Source organism: Microtus oregoni, unplaced genomic scaffold (genome assembly GCF_018167655.1).
Source record: "Microtus oregoni isolate MIOR12 unplaced genomic scaffold, Mior012 000038F_ref0000394, whole genome shotgun sequence".
Lineage (NCBI taxonomy): Eukaryota > Metazoa > Chordata > Mammalia > Rodentia > Cricetidae > Microtus > Microtus oregoni.
Genome location: NW_024543097.1, coordinates 13,170,551 through 13,193,564, shown reverse-complemented (window position 1 = coordinate 13,193,564; position 23,014 = coordinate 13,170,551). Strand labels below are relative to the sequence as shown.

General features: G+C 40.9%; 1 protein-coding gene across 2 annotated transcripts in view; it reads left to right on the top strand.

The window, feature by feature from the left end:
- Positions 1-23,014, top strand: part of Fer (FER tyrosine kinase) — a 315,759-nt gene that overhangs the window by 19,279 nt on the left and 273,466 nt on the right. For both annotated transcript variants that reach the window (XM_041631741.1, XM_041631742.1), the window contains one exon: positions 17,949-18,214. In XM_041631741.1, the coding sequence (XP_041487675.1) occupies positions 18,008-18,214 (207 nt within the window). In that variant the 5' untranslated portion in view covers positions 17,949-18,007. The remainder of the gene's footprint in view (positions 1-17,948; positions 18,215-23,014) is intronic.

Sequence of the window (23,014 nt, the reverse complement as noted above, 5' to 3'; positions counted from 1 at the left end):
GTCTGTGAAGTGTTTCCCTCTTTTGCTCTACCCAGTTTGAACAAAACAAGAAAAGAACCCTTTCTAGGCAGTAATAGCCGATGCTAAAATGAATTGATGATCATGGAATAAAGGAGTCTTGAAATGGTTACATTTGAATCTAGAGGCATTTTATTGTTCCTTTGGGTCTCACCAGTTACAGTGTCTTTTTCTGCTAGGGTTGGGAACCATGTGTCAACCAGAGGACTAGCTTAAGTAGAAAAGGGCTCTGAAAATGGAGCCTGCGGAGAAAGGGGAGCCACTTCATCCTATTTAGATACGGATAGAGGAGCCAGGTAAAGAATGCTTGTTGGTTAATTCTGGTGCTATGCCCTCTATTTGAGTTGTCAAAGACTGATTCTTAGTCCAAAGAAAGGAGACAAGGGAAGAAAATTAAAGTTATTGGCATCCAACTTTAGCTGGAATTGAGATTTACATGTATAAGTGCTTCTAAGTGGCCCTGTTAAATTTCTCACATTTGTGAGGAAGGAGCTCCAGGACTTGATACTTTTGACTTGGAGTCATATATCTGAAAGATACAGGTCTCTGGTCTCTTGATCTTCCACTCCTCCTGCCCAGGCATTCAGGGTTATCAAACTTCTTACAACTTAACCAGGAGCACACCCAAAAGTTGTAGCCATTGAAGCACATAAGATAGATTCTGCCTGTCCTTATGTGGTGCTGGCAGGTAGGTCAGATTTTAGGCCAGGCTTGCTTACTGATCACTGAACAAGAACCCCCAGCTAAAGCTGAGAGTGTTGTGTGACACTGTTCCTGGGGAGACATGAACGTATATCTGCTCACCCCAGACAGGGAACCAGTAACCTACCAAAGTATGGATACCACCAAAGTCCATTTTGTCAGCCACTGTGTTTTATTGGAGTCGCTTACCAGAGCAGAAATGACTCAGAATCAGCTGCATCACCAAAAGCTCACGCCAGCATGGGTGACATCACCCCAGCATCACCCCAGCATGGGTGACATCTCATGAAAGCTGGAACCTGGAGTGCACTGCATAACCGTAGGCAGTGTCCGTTCCAGGGAGCTCAGTTTGATCCCCTTCCAGGTATCTGGTCTGGTCTGTGCTTCTCGTAGGTTGTCTTGTCTGAACCTTTTTTAGGCACATCAGCTTGTCTTGCAGTGTCTCTCAGCAGCCCTTACTGCCCATATATGTTTAGTGAGTGGGCCTTGTGACACTGATTAGTTTCGGGTACTTTCTGAATCCTGTGAGTTGTCCACTTTGTGAATTTAATGAGCGTTCTTGCAGAGTGGGATGTTTCACCTTCCTTTAGAACACCTATGTCTTTGGAACGTCCTTGTAGGATGGAATATTTTACCCTCCTTTACAACTTCCTGTGTCTTCATGGCCTTCCTTCTAGGATGGAGGAGGGCTTTATGTCAGGAAGTTGCCATGCAGCAGAGTTTACTGAATACTGAGTTCTATTGTTTTTTCACTAGCACTGCGGGTACACCTGTAGTAAGGAGCTGCGGGGCTGCATTCCTGCCACCCGGCTAGCTTTACACCTGAAATAACTGGGCGCCACTCTGTTGTTGGAGCAGCAGGCCACTTCCTGCCGCCTGACTCCCAGCTAGCTTTACCCGAAATAATTACACAGAAACTGTATTCTTTTAAACACTGCCTGGCCCATTAGTTATAACCTCTTATTGGCTAGCTCTTACATATTGATCTAACCCATTTCTAATATCCATATTGCCACTTGAGTGTGGCTTACCGGAACGAGTCTAAGGGGCATTCATCTCAGAGAGGAGAATCATGGCGACTGACTGACTCGGCTTTCTTTCTCCCAGAATCCTGTTCAGTCTACTCCACCTACCTAATTTTCTGTCTTATTAAAGGGCCAAGGCAGTTTCTTTATTTTTTATTTTTTTAACTTCCTAATATTTTATTAAATGAACTAAATGAAATCAACACAAAACAGATGACTCTCCTCCATCACTTCCCCTTTTTCTGTTTAAACAAAAAAAGAAAGGCTTTCATTTTAACATAGTAAGATTACATATAACAAAACAGTTATAAAGCAAGAATTACAGTTACAATATTTATATCTATTTTATTTTTTATCATAACTTGTTGTAATAAGAGCTGCGGGTTGCATTCCGCCACCCAGCTCCCGCCACCGGCTAGCTTTACTTGAAATAATTACATGGAAACTGTATTCTTTTAAAGACTGCTTGGCCCATTAACTCTAGCCCTTACAGGCTAATTCTCACATCCTGATCAACCCATCTCTAATAATCTGAGTTGCACTGGTCTTACCGGGAAAGATTCAGCATGTCTGACCTGGTGGCTTGCTTCATCGCGTGCGTCTGCCTGGGAGAGTGGAGCATGGCCTCTGAGCTCACTTCCTCTTCCTCCCAGCATTTTGTTCTGTTTACTCCACCCACCTATGTTCTAACCAATAAAATGGGCCAAGGCAGTTTCTTTATTTTTTAACCAATGAATCATGGCGACTGACTGACTCGGCTTTCTTTCTCCCAGAATCCTGTTCAGTCTACTCCACCTACCTAATTTTCTGTCCTATTAAAGGGCCAAGGCAGTTTCTTTATTTAACCAATGAAATCAACACAAAACAGATGACTCTCCTCCATCATGCACCTGAATCTACTGCTGTTTCAGCTACTGACTGCAGCTCCGTGGTCACTGTCCCACCAAGGCCCAGCTGGAAACGCCTTTTGCTGCTGCCAAATATAATTTTTAAATCCCTATGGTTCTATTTATCAGTAAGACTCAGGAGTCAGATCCTAGGGCAAAAACCTACTAGCTCAGAGTGACTGAGAAGCAACCAACTGACTTTCCTCCTTAGCTGATGACCCAGCAAGAGAGCATCCTTTTGCTCCACCAAACCAAAAAAGACCTCTAGACTCCCTACCACTTCCTGTGTCTCTGTCCATCTTCTGGATGCCCTCTGACTCTCTATGACTACTTTCTGTCAGCTAGTTGCTGGCTCTGCCTTCTGACCCAAGGTTGATTTTACTTAATCAGTTTAGTCTATAACAGTATGATTGAATATTCCGCACCAAAGTTCTGCACATGGTTAAGATGGTAGAGGTTCATCGCTGAAGAAGGAGGCTACAGCTGGCTTCTAGGACAGCTCCCTTTACTCTAGGTGCTAGAATATTTCCTGCTAAGCTGCTTGCATATTTGCTCTCATCTATAATCTTAATGTGAGTGGTATGTTAGTTACTTCACATTTAAAAAATGAATTTATTCTGTGAGTGTGGGTGGGCACCACATGTGTACCTAGCACCCGTGGAGGCTGGAAGAAATAAGATCTGGGACTGGAAGTTACAAATGAGTGAGCTACCATGTGGGTGCTGTGAATTGTGAAGTGAACCTGGGTCCTCTGGAAGAGCAGCCAGTGCTCTTAACTGCTGAGTTATCTCTCCAGCCCCTAGTTACTTTTCTTTTTGCTGTGACCAGATCTGTTAAGAAGTAAGGGCTTATTGTGGCTTACAGTTTGAGTGATACAGTCCATTGTAGCAGGTGTGGGAGGTAGCTGGTCATGCTGCATCTGTAGTCAGAAAGTAGAAGAGTGAATAGGATGTAGGACCAGGCTATAAAATTTCAATGCTTGCTTCCAATAATAAATTCCTCCAGTAAGATTCTACGTTTTAAAGTTACACAGCCTTCAAAAGCTGTGTGGCCAGCTAGGAATCAAGTGTTCAAACATGTAAGTCCATGATGGGCAGATCATATTCAGATCTCAACAAATAGCATATAATTTTCTCTCTGAAATTGGTTGGTTTTGCTGTAATTCACATTATTAGTTGCTAAAAGTGTTTATTAGTCATGCCTTACCAAACATTTTTATGTTATATATTTGAGGTGGCCATATGTGCCACCATGTGCATGTGGAGGTCATAGGCAATAAAGCAAGATTGGAGTCTCTCCTTCTGCCACAGCCATACCTTCTTATGCCTAATAATGTCAAAGTTTCTCTCTTTCCCTCCTTTAAAAACACCATTTAAATTTTCTTTATTTGTGTGTGTGTATGCATGTGTACCATGGTGCACCTGTGGAGATAAGGAGTCATGTTGCAGGAGTCATTTCCTTTATTGTACCATGTGGATTTTAGGGATTGAATTCAGGTTGACAAGCTTGCACGCAAGTAAGTATCTTTACCTGAGCCATCTTTCTACTTACTTCTTATCTGTGGTATTTCGAATTGAACATAGGGCCTTATGCATGCTAGGCAAGCATTGTACTACTGAGCTATATTTGAGCACTTAATTTTACCTTCTTAATTACTTGGGGCTGGAGAGATGCTCAGTGGTTAGGAGCAGTGGCTGCCTTCCTGGAGATTCAATTCCCAGTATCCACTTGGTGGCTCATGTCATCTATACTCTAGTCTAGTGCCCCCCTCAAGTCTGTGAGTACTGCATGTACTTTGTGTACAAACATCATACAGACAAAATACTCATACATATTTGTAACATGAAGGGGCCTGCTTGGTGGGGTTTCTGTCCAGCCTGGTACCCCATAGCCAGTGAGCCCCAGAGAAAATCACACAGAGGACTCCATAAGATTATAAACTGATTGACCCATTAGCTCAGGCTACTTGTTAGCTCTTATAACTTATGTTAGCCCATTATTTTTATCTATGTTAGCCACACAGCTCAATACCTTTCTCAGTGGGGCAGCTTACATCTTGCCTCTCTGGTGGTCTGGGCAAAACTGTGGAGAGAGCTTCCTGCTTCCCAGAATACTCCTGTTCTCATTGCCCTGCCTCTACTTCCTGTCTGGTTGACCCCCACAAAGCTCTGCATAATAGGTACATGCCATCTCCATCTGAAAGAAAAGAAAATTGAGCTCTCAAGATAAAGTATGTTTTATATCATTGGCGGATGTTAGGGTTGAGCCTAGCACTTCCTTTTCCAAAGCCACTTCTTATGTAAAGATATAAAGAGACTTATATAAAGAGATGAAGAGACTCTACTTTCATACTGCTCTTGTTAGCATCCCCGGATGGGTTAGTAAAAAGACTTCCTTCCTTTGTCTTTTCTACCCCCATTTCTTCCTTTCTTCTTCCCTTCCTCCCTCTCTCCAGGAACTGGACTAAGGACCTCATCCATGTGCTCTTCCACTGATCTGTGCCTCCAGATCCATTTTTCCCATAAGATTTTTGTGCCTTGTACTTAACTGTGTTGGTTTCTACTCTGTCTTTTCATAGCACATATTTTTATATTCAGTCACACACACCTTTCTGTGGGTTGGAGGAATGAAGTACGATTAATAAAAACTTAGAGAAATTTGGGTTCAACCTGAAGACCCCAAAAGCAAAACAGCAAGTCACTGACTCTTACTTTGACCTCAGTCTGAAATGGCGATCCTGACTCCAGGAATCTCAGAATGAGACTGAGGGCTGTCTCCTCCCGTTTTATATTCCTCTCTAGGGCTGGGATTAAAGGCGTGCATCATCAGTTTCTATGGCAGCTAGTGTGTCTGCTGGGGTTAAAGTGTGTGTTATAACTGCCTGGTAGTAAGGCTGGCCAGTGGGGCTGTTTTACTCTCTGATCTTTATTATTTATCTTTAGTATTATCCTTGTTTATTAAAACCTGTGTTTGTGTGTACACCATTGAATTATTTGTCATCCATTTGTCTCTGTTTCTGTAACCTTATTCATCTCAGTGTTTTTGCCACTAAGAAATGTGACAGATAGGTGCTCAATATAGGCTTGCTGAGTGACTTTTGAATCTCAGTTGGATTGTCATTGCCGTGACCTTGTTTTCCTTCACTGTAAATTGTTTGAAGGCTGTATTCCAGGTTTTATGTACCTTTATGTTCCTAATAATTATTTCTTGTGGTTACACAATAAATGCCTATTGACTTATATTAATTCCTTTAAAAATTTCTGCTCTCTTCAGTTGCAGGTGTTGCTACTTGGTGTAGATTTCTTGACACAATGATGTGGCAGTCAGATGAAGAGCAAATACATTCTCCATTTGGTTAGCCTTCTCGGGGGGAGACTGTCATCCACTAAAGCAGTTCTGGCCAGAGCTGTTTCACTTGAATTTAACTTTGTCTTTAAATTGACCTGGAAACATCATTTTCAGACGGAAAGCTTAGCAGAAATTTAAGGCACAGTATTTTGTCCATGACGTGACCTAGTAATTAGCAGTAAATGGCACTGTCTTTGTGGTTTTGTGAAGCTAGTCTTTCTTTGTCCTACCAGTCAGCTTCCAAATAAGCACACGAATCTTAATTATGAAAGCTTGGCTGTTAGCTTAGACTTGTTTCTAACTAGCTCTTGTAACTTAACCCATTTCTATTAACTTACGTACTGTCACGTGGCTCATGGCTTGTTACTTCATCTCCTACATGTTATGCTTCCTCTGTGTCTGATTGGAGATTCTGTTTTCTTCCCAGTGTTCTCTCTGCCCTAAAAATCCCGCCTAGCTATTGGGCATTCAGCCTTGTATTAAACCAATCACAGTGACATACCGTGTAAAGGAATATTCCACAACAGTTACGATTCTGTCTATTGGAGTGCTTTGGAAAAGGGACTTTACTTTGTTCATGCAGAGCTAATTTTGAGTTTGTAACTATGGCTATTGCTTGCTTGCTCAGTATGGCTTTGTCTCAGTCTTACTAGACGCACATAAAAGCTGAGAAACGCTGAGATCATTCCTTTTTCTGTTTTAGCCATCTGGCTATTTCATGTGATCACTGTACAGACGTTTTGATGATACTGCCAGTGTGAGTTGTATAGTGATTTGGATAATTCTTAGAGGACTGCAGGTGTCAGTCCTCAGCTTCTAAGTCTTGCTTGGGGCAGGGTGTCCTTTGTTACTGCTGCCCGTGTCAGCCTCACTCTCCTTCGAGCTCCTGGAGAGTCGTCCGCCCATGTCCCATAGGAAATGCAGACGGCTGCGCTCCCATGCCCAGCTTTTCCGCAGGTTTTGGGATCTGAGCTCAGCTCATCAGGCTTGAACAGCAAGGTCCCTTGTGCTGAGCTGTCTCACTGCCCATACTTTTATTACATAATTTCACTAACTTATTTGCAACCTCCAGTGGTGGATGTCATTGGATCTCTTTAACAATCTTAGATAAAGGAAAAACACTTTTTTTTTAAACAATAAAAGATTTGTGTTTCCCCAATTTGAGAGAGAATACTCAGTATAGGTTAAACTTTCTTTATGCTATTAATAACCCAATATTCACCAGGAATAGTAGTACACATCTTTAACCCCAACTCTTGGGAGTCAGAGACAGGATCTCTGTGAGTTTGAGGCCAGCCTGGCCTACACAGTGGGTTCCAGGACAGCCAGAGCTACATAGTAAGACCCTGTCTCAAATATATAAATACATGAATAAATAAATAAAACCACAGTATCCATTCATTCTTTCATTCATTCTTAATTCCTCCTCCTCTTCTCCCATCCTTCAGTTTCTTCTTTTGCAATGGTGTCAAACTTGCTATGAAGTTGAGGATAACCTTGAACTTCTTATTCTCTACCTCAAACTCCCAAGTGCTAGGATTACTACAGTATATCTCGTCATGCCCAGAAGAAGCACTATTTCTATCTTGGCATTTGCAGAATGTAAAAGTTATAGAGCCAAAAATCGAGAAACAGGATGCATTTTAGGACAGATACTTGTGTATATCTGTGTTCATAAGATAATACCATAGGAATTTTGTCATCTTGCAAAGAAACTATCCGTTTTACACTTTGCTGTTTAATAACTTTCATTCTGTTCATGAAATCCATATAAGTGAATATATTCTATGAAAATTAAACTTCTAATTTTAGAAAACAGCATTTTTATGATTCTTTAAAATTTTTAATTCAGTCACTGTTTGTGACAAAATGCAGTCTCAAGTTGAAGACCAATAAATAAGATAGGTTAAATAAACCCAAATAGCTAGCAATTTAGTAAGGTTTATGTTAGTTTAACTTTTTATAAGCTTGTTTCTTACAAAGAGATAGCGTTGGGGTGAGGATGTAGCTTAGTTGGTAGCATACTTACCTGGTGTGCATGAAGCCCTGGGTTTAATCCCCAGCATCATGGAACTGAGCGTACCACATGCATGTGATAACAGCTCTGCAAATAGAGAAATAGAGGCGGGGGTCAGATGGATGGCCAAGATCAATCTCAGCTGTATAGCAAGGTTAGGGGCAGTCTGGGCTACAAGAGACCTGTTTTTGTTTTTGTTTTTTTAAATTAGTTTGATAACAACATACATGTACTTTTGTATAATGTCCTGTCACTGCCTGGTTTATAATTGATATCGACTAATTATATAAATATTTTTCTTTAAGGAAAGTTTAAATTATGTGTCTATGTATATGAGAGTTTAAGTGTAGATGTCATGGCAGGCAGAGGGCAGAGGTGTCTGGTTCCCTGGAGCTAAAGTTCCATGGGATTGTAAGCCACCTGGTGGCTGGGAGGAATCCTCTGTGTGTGGGCATGCTCTTAATTTCTGAGCTAGGACTCCAGCCCCTTAATTATAAAGATTTCTATTCTCTGTAACAACCTAATCCCCATGGTATAAAAATGAAACATCTGAATTCTTTTTGAGATAGTACACAGTTTAATGGAAGACATAGACTGGATAAGGAGTTGCGCTCTGCTAAAGATAGCCACGCCCAGCTCCTGTTCTAAAGACGGGCTGCTCAGTGTTGGCCGGGCAGACATCCCAGAGAATACAGCTTTCGGATTTGGTTGCTGAAGACTTTCCTGGTAGATGTGAATAGAAAGACATTTAGATTGGGGGGACCGACATCTCCAAGGCCACAGAGGCGTGACAGATCAGGGCAGATTTTAGGAACCCAGATGTTGTGGTTTCCTCCTGTTGCTGTGATAAACACAATGACCAGAAGGACTTGTAGGAGGAAAAGGATTTATTTCAGTATATATAGGCTTACAGGCCCATCATAGAGGGAAGTCAGTGCAGGAACTCAAGCAGAAACCGTGGAGAAACTTTGCTAGCTTGCAGGCCATGCTCAGCTAGCTTTCTTATACCTGCCCAGGGTGTGGTGCTCCACAGTGGCTGGGCCCTCCCACATCAGTAGAGAACCAAGAAAATCTCCTGCACATGCTGTTTATTAGCAAATCCGACCCAGGCAATTCCTCAGTGAGACTCCCTTTTTATGTGACTTTTGGCTTTGTCAAATTGACAATTAAAGCTAGCTAGCACCATAAGTAAGTTTTAAAATTGTGTGACTGTTATGGAAGATGGAAATTGTATTGATTACCAGGAAAAAAGGACTTTTTAACCTGTAGGGTGTGGTTATAAATTAATACCTAATACCTAACATTATAAACGCTACTAAGATTTTTAATGCCAATTTGACTGTGTGATGGTTAGTCTTCATTGTAATCTTACTGATTTGACTCACCCAGGAGAGTCAGCTCTGGGTATGTCTTTGAGGGAGTTCCCAGTGAGGTTTAAGTTAAGGAAGACGTATGGTGAATGTGAACAGTGCTACTGCTAGGGAGGAGGCCCTGAGCTGAGTAAAAATGAGCAGGGGAGGAGCCATCTGAGAGCTGGTGTTCCTGTCTCTCTGCTTCCTGGTCGGCCCCCACATACGGAGCTATTCTTGCTGCTTTGCCATTCCTACCAAGATGGACTGCATTCTTCTGAACTGCAGCCAAAATAAACCTTACTGCCTTAAATCGCTTTTGTCGGGCGTTTGTTTGCAATGTAAAAGTAAGTAATAAAAAGTATAGATTGCTGGGCACTGGAGATGCTGGTGCAGTGCTGTGGAGCTTCAGCCAGTTAATTCATGTTATAGATTTCTCTTGTCTCCCATGTACAAGTCACTTTCCTCAGTGATGGAGATGGTGGGTATGGAAGAGAGAATTTACCTGCTTGTTTCTAACGTATATTTCAATTGAACACTGTATACACCTCACTCTGTAATTATTGATAATACAATTTTCTCCCATACCTTTTTGTATTACTTCTAGAACAATATGGATGATTTTGTGAGCTCCCCGCCCCATATTATGAACTATAGTTTGAGGATCTTTCCTTCTTTCTTTCTTTCTTTCTTTCTCTCTCTCTCTCTCTCTCCCTCCCTCCCTCCCTCCCTCCCTCCCTCCCTCTCTCTCTTCCTCCCCCTCTCTCTCTGTTTTTCTTTTTTTGCTTGCTGCTAACTCTGTCTCCAGTGCTAGTATTATCGGGTTGTACCTCCATACCTAATATTAAGGGCTGGGCATTTTGAAAATTTAAAATTTTTATTGATGTAATTACGAATTGCTTTTTAATTTGTGAGCTTATGATTTAATTGCAGCATTTCTCCCTTTAAGTCCTCTCATATCCCTTCCCTGTTTTCCTTCAAATTCATGGCCTCGTTTTCACCAGTTGTCGTGGCTTGCATATTCATATATTTGCATATATAGTGTATATGTGTATGAATTACTTTTAAGTCATGAGAAATAACAATAGAGAGATGTCATATGTACACTGGGCTCTACCTCCCACATGCCCACATTGAGCTTCAGCAGCTCCTCACTCTCACAGCCTGCTTGTGGGATCTGCTCTTGTAGGAGTTGACGTTTTTAACTTGTCTGTCTCCACAGTCGAGGGGATGTAGCGTGCATGGTGACATCATTTCTTTTATGGGTCTAAGAGGTGTTTTTAACTTTCTCAGTAGCCTTTTTCTTTATAGGATGGGTTACTGACTCCATTTTCTCTTATCTCCTTCAGAAGCTGTGTTTTCTTCTGGTTACTTGGGCTTTCACAGAGTAACAGATGTTACTTTTGGATATTTTCTTCTTTTGATTGTGGATTTGGTGTCGTCCCTAAGTATTCTCTCTTTCTTTAGATCCTGAAGATTTCATTTTTTCTATTAATCTGTAATTTATCAGTAAATCTGTTTATACTTTATCACTCAAGTCCATGATTGCTTTTAGTTCTTTAATAAGGTGTTGGGTTAGGGTTGAAAGACCAGTAATTTATCATTTAACTCTCCTGGAAGTCTATTAAGCATAGTCAAGTCTAATTTTGAGGTGTTGTATTCTTTTCTGTTGTTGTCTGCGCCTGACACCAATACCATACAGTTTTGGCTTCCGTCTTATATAGTTTATGCGAGCAGGCTTCCGTGTGTGTGTTTGTGCGTATGTGTGTTTAAGCAGGTTTGGCTGTATTTTCTACAATATTGTTTCATTACCTTTCTTTCTCCTTGCTCTCTGATCAAGGAAGAGTTGTATTTTTTTGGGAGTGTTGCTAGGTCTCTGTGTCCCGTCCCCCCTCCCCCGTTTTCTCTGTTAGTCTGGTTGGATGGACTCTGTTCTTTTCTAATACTACCAACAGTGGCTTCTGTCATCTCCAGTGTACTGTGGATCAGAGTGAGAACATTTTAAATTTGCATTTCTTCCTTTTATAATTTCTATCTGATTATTCTTACAGCTTGTCTAACTTGGTTAAGTCGTATTTTTACAGTTGTTTCAAGAGAGTTAATATATATTTTTTTTTTTTTTTTTGGTTTTTCTAGACAGGGTTTCTCTGTAACTTTGGTACTGGTGCCGGAACTAGCTCTTGTAGACCAGGCTGGCCTCGAACTCACAGAGATCCGCCTGCCTCTGCCTCCCGAGTGCTGGGATTAAAGGAGTGCGCCACCACCGCCCGGCCTTAATATTTTGTTGCTAAGTGTTTTTACTGTAGCTGCTTTAAAATGCTTAACTTGTTATGCTGGTGCCCTATTTGTCTTGGTGCTAGTATTACTTATCTTTTCCCATTAAAATAGTGGGTTTTTTTGGTGTATTTTTTTTTATTGAACCCTGTATAATTTATGTGTTATGTTAGACTTGGGAACCACTTTAATCTCTTATTTTCATAAGTAGATACCTTGTTTAATTTTTTAGCATGCAGATCTTAGTCTGCTTTTATGGGACACTATTCCAGTGATGGTTTAATTTTTTTACACTGTTATTTCTCTTTCCTTGGTTTATTTGGTAACTCATGGGTTCCTGGTGGTTCCTACTTGTGCTACCTGAGAAGATAGAATTTTCTTTCTGAGGTCAAGTCATGGATGCCTGTTGTAGGGGGAGGGTGTGCTGGCATTTTCTTACCACATTCTGCTTACCTGGTGTCTTCAGGATGGGGAAGACATGTGGGTTCTTGGATTGTACTTTGTGCAAAAGCTAGGTCCTTCCTTCCTTCCTTCCTGTCCTGCTTGTTCTGGTTTCTCTGAATGAGGAAGGAGTCCCTCAGGCCTGAGAGTACGAAAGTTCCTGTGTGTCAGTCAGACACATTAAAGATGCCCTCAGAGGCCCCAGATGTGCTGGTGTCACAGCAAGGAAAGATCACTTAGTCATTCCCCTATTTTAATTTGACCCCGGAGTGAACCCAGGTTTGAATTCTCTAGTCCTCTCCCAGTGTCTTTCATCTGTCTGTAGTTTGTATTTGACATTTGTATAGGACCCGTTCCTAAGGAAGAGCTTTGTTCTGTCTTTATTGAACAGCACAGGAAGCATCACATGGGAAAGGAATGGGGGTACTGTACAGAAATTCTTAACTGTTTTGCAAGCAATTAAGTTACTGACCCCAACTGAGTCAGATAACAAGCGTTATTGTAAGCACACGGTTACCAAGCAATATCCATAGGCTGCTTCCAACATTTATGGTGGATATTTGTTGTATAAGTTTGGTTTCCAGCTGTGGTAGCAAATGATTGCCTTAATCAGTCTCCCTCAGGACCCAGCGGTACTACTCCTGGGCATATACCCAAAAGATGCACACTCATACCAAGGACATTTGCTCACTTGTGTTCATAGCAGCATTGTTTGTAATAGTCAGAGCCTGGAAACAACCCAGGTGCCCCTTGACTGAAGAATGGGTAAAGAAAATGTGGTACATTTACACAACGGTAGAAAACAATGACATCTTAAAATTTGCATGCAAATGGATGGAACTAGAAGAAACCGTCCTGAGTTAGGTAACTCTGACCCAGATAGACACACATGGTATGTATTAGACGTAAAACAAAGGATAAGCAGCCTGTGGTCCACAAGAGAGACATACATAGATCCCCCTGGGAAGGGGAATTAGATAAGATCTCCTGAGAAAATTGGGAGTGAGGGATAGAAGGGTAAGGAGGAGGGGAACATGAGGGAACAGAATGGTTGAGATGGAGATATCTTGACTGAGAGAGCCATTATGGTGCTAACAAGAAACTTGGCACTAGGGAAATCCTCAGGAATCCACAAGGATGACATCAGCTAAGACCCAAAGCAATAGTGGAGAGGATGCCTGAACTGGCCTTCCCCTGTAATCATATTGATGACTACTTAAATGTCATCATAGAACCCTTCATCCAGTCACTGACGGAAGCAGATGCAGAGAGCCACAGCTAAGCTCTGGCCTGAGCTGGAGACCAATACAAGAGAAGGAGGAGCGATAATATGAGCAAAGGGGTCATGACCGTAATGGGGTTTCCCACAGAAACAGCTGATCTGAGCTAGCGAGAGCTCACTGACTCTGGATTGGTATACAAACCTGTATAGGACCAAATGAGGCCCACTATGTGGGATACAGTTGTGAGGCTTGGGTAATCTTTGGGGCCACTGATAGTGGGACCAGGATTTATCCTTAGTGATTGATCTGGCATCTAGAAGCACACTCTTTTTGTAGGGATACCTTGCTCAGCATAGATATGGTGGGAGGGGGGCCTTAGTCTTGCTTGAAGTGAAATGTTAGACTTCCCTGTCTCCCCCTAGGAAGTCTTACCCTTTCTGAGGAGTGATGGATGGGGGTAGAATGGGAGGAAAGGGTGGGGTGAGAGCAGGGGAGGGAGTGGGAACTGGGGTAGGTATGTAAAATGAGAAAAGATTGTTTTTAAAAAATATTTTTTTTTTTTTACAAAAAAAACCCCATACACATATATACATACATTCATTGATCTCGGTCAGGTGCATGGAAGAATACATAATTTAAGATTACAGGTACGCATTAGTTTAGGTTGTAAAAGTAGATTAGACAGGAAGCTAGTGAGGTTAAACAGGTTGAGCACACAGCAGGACATCAGGCTAAGTCTATGTGATCTTAGTGAATATTATGACCTTGGCTGTGAGCCCAGCAAAAGTTCCAGTGTCAGAATGTAAGAGAACTTCTCATAAGCATGTACTATCACATTCCTGAATGGATTGCTAGCTATGACAGGGTCTCTCTAGCTGATTCCTTCTGCTTGACTTGACCATTCCTGGTAGAGAAGGTGAACCATGGGCTGGTTTGCACTCTACTTAATCACTGCCCACTGGTGACTATTTTAGGGTACTGTAGTTTGGTGTTAATGCAAACACTAGTCATATATGTGTGTGTATGTGATTTGTCATTAATAGGGTAGTTATATGTAGTTTATTGGTCTGTTAGTTAATTCCTTAAGCATTTGCTATGTCATACAGTCCAACAATTAGACAGTTAATTTATTATGGACTTGACTTATTTTAAAAATATTTTTATTTCATTTTTTCCTAAAGAGAGGTGTGTGTGTGTGTGTGTGTGTGTGTGTATGTATGTATGTATATGTGTGTGTGTATATATATATTCTGACCTAGAATATTAATAAACATAAATAAGCTTTTAACATAGGCAGGAACATTTCCCAGATTATGCCAGATTTCTGAGTTCTACATAATTTTTTGAAGCTTCTTTTAGCAGAAATAAAATGCTTATCAAGATGTATTTAGAAGCGGAGTTGGTATTTATGCCACGTTAGGACTAAATCTAATCACAATTTTAAGATTAGTGTATTTTTTAGAAATTAAAATATTCTCAACATTTCTTCCTTCAAAAATGTCTTTATCCTTTGAACATGGGGTGAGGAGTATGTTTTCACCAGCTACAGTTAAAAATAGCAACAGCAGCAACAAAAAATCATTGTCAGTTTTTGTGCCCCACAAATGATTGAATTTTTTACTGTGGCCCTGGGGATTGAGCCATGGACTTTGCATACTAGAAAATGCTCTACCACTGAGCCAATCCCAGGCCCAAAGTTATTGTTTTAAACCTGATGTCTGGGGCCAGAAGCGTGGAATCATCCTGTTTGGCCCTCAGGTGAATAAGTTCATCCCTCTGTTGTTACATCTCAGCTAAGGACCACTCAGTCTTGATTGCTGCTTTGGAAATTTTAGCAAGGAGTTTCTTAAAATTCATAAATATTTTTCTAATTACTTTATAGTTAATACAATTGAACATTTTTCAGTTGGGGAACAATTGTAAGTTATTTTCTACTTTGAGGACAATAATTTTTGACATGTCTTTAGATGAAGCAAATGAAGTTAGAGAGAGAAACCTCTTTTTGTATCTGTGTAGTTCAGATGGTGTCACTGTCCTTAACTGGAAACAGAATCTGTGGTTGGGACTGTAGCTCAGTGGTAGAGAGCACTTGCCTAGCATGTGCGAGGCCTGGGGTTCAATTTCCAGCACCACACAAATGAACGAAGAGCCACTACCATAGCAATGAAACAGCGGACGAACCAGAACTGGAAAGGGAAGGCATGGTTCACATTTCTTCTGCCTGTTTGAAAGAGTCACTGCTGGAGAGATGAACTGGAGGGCAAAATAAATTTTACAATAGTTTTTAGGGTTTACAATAAACAAGGAGAATATCTTTTTTTTATTTTATTTTTTTTATTAAGAAAAGAAGAAAAAAAAACATAAACAAAAAACAAGTTTCTACCTCCTCCCAGCCTCCCATTTCCCTCCCCCTCCTCCCACCCTTCTCCCCCTCCTCCCACCCTTCTCCCCCTCCCCCCACTCCTCTCCCCCTCCCTCTCCAGTCCACAGAGCAGTCCGGGTTCCCTGCCCTGTGGTAAGTCCTAGGTCCTCCCCCCTCCGTCCATATCTAGGAATGTGAACATCCAAACTGGCTAGGCTTAGGAGAATATCTTAGGGAGGTTTATGATAGCTAGCTTATACCTTAAGTTATGTCTTAGTTTTAAATAACTGTTTTGAGTTACCGTTTGAGTTCTAGTCCATTTTCTATCACCAATCGCATTGTAATATGGACAGAGTAACTTTATAAATAAGATGGGCTCGTTTGGGCTGAGGGTGTGGAGATGCAAGGTCAGTGAGTCACATCTGGGGTGACCTTACTGCCAGAGACCCAAGAGACTATTTCAAGGAGTAAGAGGGTTGTGTGTGTGTGTGTGTGTGTGTGTAGGGGGAGAGAAAGAGAAGAGAGGAGTGAGGAGAGAGAGGCAGGCAAAGAGTAATTTCTGGGTTCTTTCCATCTTGTAGAGCTGTTGCTATCAGGATTCAATCACGGGACTCTATGCTAATAACTTCATCCTGATCATCTCCCAGAGGCCCTCCTGCTAAGTACCGCAGTGGGATTAACTTTCCACCTTTTATTACCTCTCCTTGGAGATTAAATCCCAACACATCTGGCCTTGAGATGCATCAAGCATACCTAAAACATAGCCCTCACATCCTGAAGAGTTCACCTGGTGGAAGTGTGCAGCTGAGGTGTTTTTAGCTGGCTCCCAGAGCTGTGCTGCCGTCACCGTCGAGAGTACCTCTCAGGTCTCAGCCTCCATTTCTCTCCACATTCACTAGCCCTAGACAGCCCCAGATCTATTTTATATCTATCTCTAATTGGTCTATTTTCCACATGCCCTGTAAATAGAAGTATGCAATATGTGATCTTTTGTATCTTAATTTTCTTTCACCTACAATATGTTTTCAGTATAGCTTATGTCAAATGGAGAGATCAAACTGAAGTCTCTTGCTTTCTTAACACTAATTCTTTCACCTTTGAACCTTTCAGGATCTCATTTATATCAGCTTTTTATTTTGAAGAACACAAGTTTGCAGTAAAAATGATTTGTTCCCAATTGTTTTATTCTTTTTTTTTTATGTTTTTGTAAGTGGCATTGATTTTTTTTCCCCCTTTGTTTTTTTGAGACAGGGTTTCTCTGTGTTGCCCTGGCTGTCCTAGAATTCACTCTGTAGACTAGGCTGACCTTGAACTCATCGAGATCTGCCCGCCACTGCCTCCCAAGTGCTGGGATTAGTGGCATGTGCTATCACTGCCCAGCATTGGAATTTATTTTTAATTTAATTTTCTGGTTGATTGTTGCTCATATGTGGACATTAGATTGACTTTTTAAACTCTGGCCTTGCATGGAGTATGTTAGTGAGTGTCATGTCGCATGATCAAACGTGTGAGAAAAGCCATGTAAATGAAGCGGGTTTACTCAGTTTCATGGATTTCCTTCCATGGTCCTTTGACTGTTTCTGAGGTTTTGGTTTGGAGTATACCATGGTAGCAGGCGTGTATGTAGAAGCTTCTCACCTTGGAAACTGGGAATCGGACAGAAAGAACAGAACCAGGAAAAATCAGTAAGGGTCGCCTTCCAGTGATGTCCCTGCCTACTGAGGCTCCCTCTAGAGTTTCCACCACCTCTTGAATAGGTCATCAGCTGGGGAGGAGACATAGGCATCCTCTCTGTCAGTCATGCTTGGTAACATACCAGACTCTCTCTCTGTGTGAAGTGGTGCATCTGCAAGTGGAAACCATTTCACTTCTTCCTTGTCTAGTCTCATCATTTTTAATTTTCATTTGTGCATATGTGTGTCCCTATGTGCAGGTATGTGTGTGTAATGCAGGTACCTGAGGAGTCGGAGGTGTCGAGTCCCCTGAGTTGTAGTGTAGACTGTTATGAGAGCTGTTGTTGAGACCTGGACTCGGGCCCTCTGGAAGAACAGTGTGCACTCTAAACGCTGTATCATCTCTTCAGCCCCTTTCCCAGTTGTCATTTATTTTACGGTGTCATTACAGTACCTGGAACTTTCAATACAACAGCACAAGTGCACATCCTTGATTTCTTCCTGATCTTTGGGGGAAGACGTCTAATTGCCATTTTTTTTTTAAACTCTTAAATTAAAACAATAGACCATGCTTTTGCTTTGTGGACTAATTTCCTTCTAATTGAGACTTCTTATGTTTACGCCCACAGATATGTGCTGACTAGCAGGCCCACTTGTGCGGTATAGAGGACAAGCAGTACCTTACAAAATGGGATTTGGGAGTGACCTGAGGAACTCACAGGAAGCTGTGTTAAAGTTGCAAGACTGGGAATTACGGTTGCTGGAAACAGTGAAGAAATTTATGGCTCTGAGAATAAAAAGCGATAAGGAATATGCGTATACTTTACAGAATCTTTGTAATCAAGTTGATAAAGAAAGTACCGTGCAGGTGAATTATGTCAGTAATGTGTCCAAGGTAAGAGTGATTTTACTTGTTCTGTATAGCAACGTAGTTGTCTTCAGAACAAATGGATCGTACTATAGAACAAGCATACCCATGTCAACTTGTGTTCTAAAGTTTCTCTTACTGCTCTTTTATCTGCTTCCTCTAAATGTTACAAATATGATGTTTGCATGTATGTGGAGATATGTGTGTGTGCAAATGCACACACCTGAGCACTGCACTTGGAGACTGGAGGAGGACATTGGCTGTCTTCTGTGGCTTTCCACCAAAGTGGAAAGTCCCTAACTCAAGGACTAGGCTAGGGGTAGACTGTCTGGGCAGCAGACTCCTGGGATCCACCTATTGCTGCCTTAAAACAATGGGATTATAGGCACATGTGGTCATGTCTGGCTTTTTTTATGTGGGTGTAGGGATTTGTATCAGACTTTCAGGGTTGCACAGCCACCGCATTTACTCACTCAGGGCTCTCCCCAGTTCCTATCTCCTGTAAATGTTTATATGCTCACTTTAATATCTTTTTAGTTTACAATATAATTTAATGTGATTATTTGATATTATTAAATATAGTTCAGTTTACTATTTTAACATTTACTTTCTCTTTGTTCCATCTTCCTTTATTTTTTAATTTATTTACCCCCTTTAATTGATTGTTTTTCTCAAACTAAAATTAATTAATTTTTTTTTTTTTGAGGCAGGGTCTCTCTACATAGCCCTGGCTGTCCTGAAACTCACTATGTAGACCAGGCTGGCCTTAAACTCACAAGAGATATACTTGCTTCTGCCTCCCAACTTCTGAGATTAAAACTGTAAACCATCATGTCCAGCCTTAAATTTATTTTTAGTGGATGAATATTCATGTAGTACTAAGTAATGTTTTGAGACTTTTTGTACATTGTGTAATGTTTAATAATATTTAAATAGATTGAACTAGTCACTTTTCTTAAATTGTATGATCTCTGGTAAGTAGTAGATCACATTCCAGGCAGGTCCCACTCCTTAGGGTAGGTGGGCAACACAAACTGGACTTTGGTTAAAAAAAATAAGTTGGGTGGGTGGGGAGGTGACACCTGAGATGGTCACTGAGAAGATTTGGGGGCTAAATATGATCACAGTACATGGTATGACATTCTCAAGGAATTAATAAAAATATTATTAAAAACTGTTGAAAGGAGCGGTGGGATGCGTTCCTGCCTGGCTAGCTTATGCCCCGAAATCATAACACAGAAACTGTATTCTTTTAAACACTGCCTGGCCCATTTCTATTAATGTGTGTAGCACCACGAGGTGGTGACTTACCAGGAAGATTCTTGCCTACGTCCATCTTGGGTCGGAGCTTCATCTGCCCTGGAGAGGAGCAGCATGGCGTCTGCCTAACTTCCTCTCTTCCCAGCATTCTGTTCTGTCTACTCTACCCACCTATGTTCTAACCTATCAGGCCAAGCAGTTTCTTTATTAATTAACCAATGAAATCAACAGATTGATATATGACACTCCCACATCAAAAAACCCTGTTTCTCTAATCATGTATTTCTTTTTGATGAAAACATTCAAAGTTCTAAGACCTTTTCCCCAACTTTTTGAAGTCTGTAGTAGACAGTATTTGGGAAGCTAATAAATCACGTTTGCTCTCTACAGTTTCTCCAAGTAGGTGACACAACACACAATCATGAGATGGAAACAAGAGGTAGTTTTAGCAAGAGCAAAAGAGATAAAGGAATGCTTCATGACCCAGTGACTCTCAACCAAGACACTTAGAATACACGGTAGGAAAAGGCCAGTCTCTTAAGTTAAAGACACGGAAAAACTGCATAGCCATGTGCTTAAGAATAAAAGTAAATGTCTGTCATTCACCAGTTACAGAATTACACTCAGAGTGAATTAAAAAGACACATGGGATTGCTCATCATGGCCCTGACTTCTCTGATGATTATGTGTAGGTCCCATGTTAATAATGAGTTAAGCATAAGTATCCTTTTCAGTCAGTCTCTCTTGTGTCTGCATGCTTCTACTTAATGTTTGTTTCTTCTAGTTTCCTTGATGGACAGGATGTAGTCATGGTAGTTCTCTGGTTATCCTGTTGTTCTGTCATGTGGGCCACTTTTATGTCTTTCCTGTTCTCCCCTCCCCCATGCAGTGCTGGGTTCAGACCCAGGGCTTTGTGTGTGTCAGGCAAGCCTGCTGCCGCTGGGCTGTGTATTCACCCCTCACCTCTGGCTTAGCTTTTCTCCTCACTTTAGTGGCACTTTCCTGTATTGTCTGTTTAATAATCCTTGAATAGCTTCCAGGCATCACGGCCAGTACTTTTTATCTTGTTAGACGTGTTTGTTGTCCCTCCCTATTTTTGAGCTTTGCTTTGGGATGCAGCTGAACCACTTGCAGACAGTGTGATCCTCTGGTTTCTTGTTTTCACATTTGTTAGGTCCAGCTGTGATTGATTTGATTTCTGATCACTTTATCTTCTCTACATAGCAAGATCATTCTTAATACAAAAGCGTGTGTATTTATTATAAAAAAAAAAATTCTGACTGTGGGACACTATCGTGAGTTGTGGCCCTGTAAGTTCTCAACTGGTTTCTTGCGATCTTTTTTTTGGGTGGTTGCTTTTTAGGTCTTAGTGGTTTTCTCACACATTCAAGCTGTCCAGTACTCACCTCTGTTATTGAGGAAGGGTCTGTGTAGGTCTCCAGAGTTTTCTCTCTGTGTCCAGCTCTCTTTTATAATGTTTTGTCTGTATTCTTTCTCTAGGTGACCATGAGTTCTGCTAATCTGCAAGTTTTTTTTTTTTTTTTTTTTTTTTTTTTTTTTTTTTTTTGGCCCCTTTGTGTCCTGAAGTCACTCTTCTCAACTGGACATTACTGGGGTTTTGCTTACTTGTGACCTAGACTTTTTTTTTTTTTTTTAAATCAAGTTAGCCTTAGTAATGTTAGGGTTTAGATCATGATTTATAGTCTCTGAGGAATCATTGTTTTGTTGTTTGTTTTTTTTTTTACTGCAGACTAGTGTCCCTTGAGTGCTTATTTTATATGTTTGTCTAGCTATCATTTTAGGTAAGTGGATAAATTAATACACATTTCTCTACTGTCACAGAAAGTGTAACAATTTATGAGGTACTTAGGATGCATTATGTCCCTTTGTTCCCAAATATTTGTGCATGTGTTTTCTGCTATATAATGAGTCAAATTATAATAGTTCAGTCATAATACATGTTACTGTTTAAACATTGTTAAAAATAAATTTCCTGGTCTGGTGAGATGGCTCAGTGGTTAAAAGCTCTTGCTGTGCAGTCTAACAATGTGACTTCCATCCTGGAGGCCCTGTGAAAAGCTGAGTGAGGTCATGTGCTTCTATAATCCACCATGAGATGGGAGGCAGAGGCATGATAGTCACCTGGAGGCAAACAGCCTGGCATGGAGCATGGCAGAAGTGAGGAGACCTACCTCAGTAAGGTAGAAAGGAGAGAAGCAACTCCTATTGGTTGTCCTCCAACCCACCACATAGCCCCTTCAGTAACAAACATGACACCCCGACCTGGTCTAAATAGCCAGCTTTCCCCAGCAGTCCTGTTTCTACCCAGAGTTGGCATCACAGGCCAGAATCCACAGCTGCCTGGCTTTATGTGGGTTCTGGGAATCTGAGTTCCAGTTGTCTTCATGTCTGTGTGATAAGCATTTATCCGTTGAGCCATCTTCCAAGCCTCCAGCTCTTGTCCACTGTTCCAGTAATGGCCTTTTCTGAAAAATGTTGCTTTTCTTACCTTGACCCAAAATTAAGTCTGGAATCAGTCCTTTCATTTAGTTTTTGTCTTTTCAGTAAACTTTAGCTTAAAACATAAACAGGAAATATAATACTAAATGAAATATACTACATTCTATCATGTATTTCTCTAAAAGAGTAATTAACTACCTTTTCCATGTGTTTAATAGCTATTTTATTTTGGTTTTTTCATGACAGTTTTTTTTTTTTTTTTTTTTTTTTTTTTTTTTTTTTTTTTTTGTAGCTTGGGAGCCTGTCCTGGAACTCACTCTGTAGACCAGGACCGCCTTGAATTCACAGAGATATGCCTACCTCTGCCTCCCGAGTGCTAGGATTAAAGGTGTGCACCACCACCACCTGGCCGCTATTTTATTTTATTTATTTTTTTAATATTTATTTATTATGTATATAATAGTCTGTCTGTGTGTATGTCTGCAGGCCAGAAGAGGGCACCAGACCCCATTAAAGATGGTTGTGAGCCACCATGTGGTTCCTGGGAATTGAACTCAGGACCTTTGGAAGAGCAGGCAATGCTCTTAACCTCTGAGCCATCTCTCCAGCCCCCGTTATTTTATTTTTTAGAAACAGTTATATTTTTATTTATGTGCATATGTATGTGTGTGTCTCGTGGATATGTGTGTATATGTGCACATTGTATGCAGGTACCCACAGAGTCCAGAAGGGGGAGATAGGTCCCTTGGAGCCGGAGTTACAGATGTTTGTGAGCCATTCGGTGTGGGTGCTAGCATCCAAACTTTGATGTTCTGCAAGAGTAGCAAAGACTTAACCACTGAGCAATCTTTCCGCTACTGTAACCATTTTACTTCTTTTGTTTTACTCTATACAGAAGGTCATTTTTACTTTGTGTTTTGTTGGTCATTAAAATTCCAGCTGTGTAGTATGTTCAACTCTGTTTCTGTACATTATATGACATAAGTAATCCTCAATACAATTTATTTGAAGGGAGATATTGACTTAATCTTTTTAATACAAAGTAGATAGAAATATTAGGAGTACTCATATACTACCCTAAAATTTTTTGATGATCTAGAGTCACAT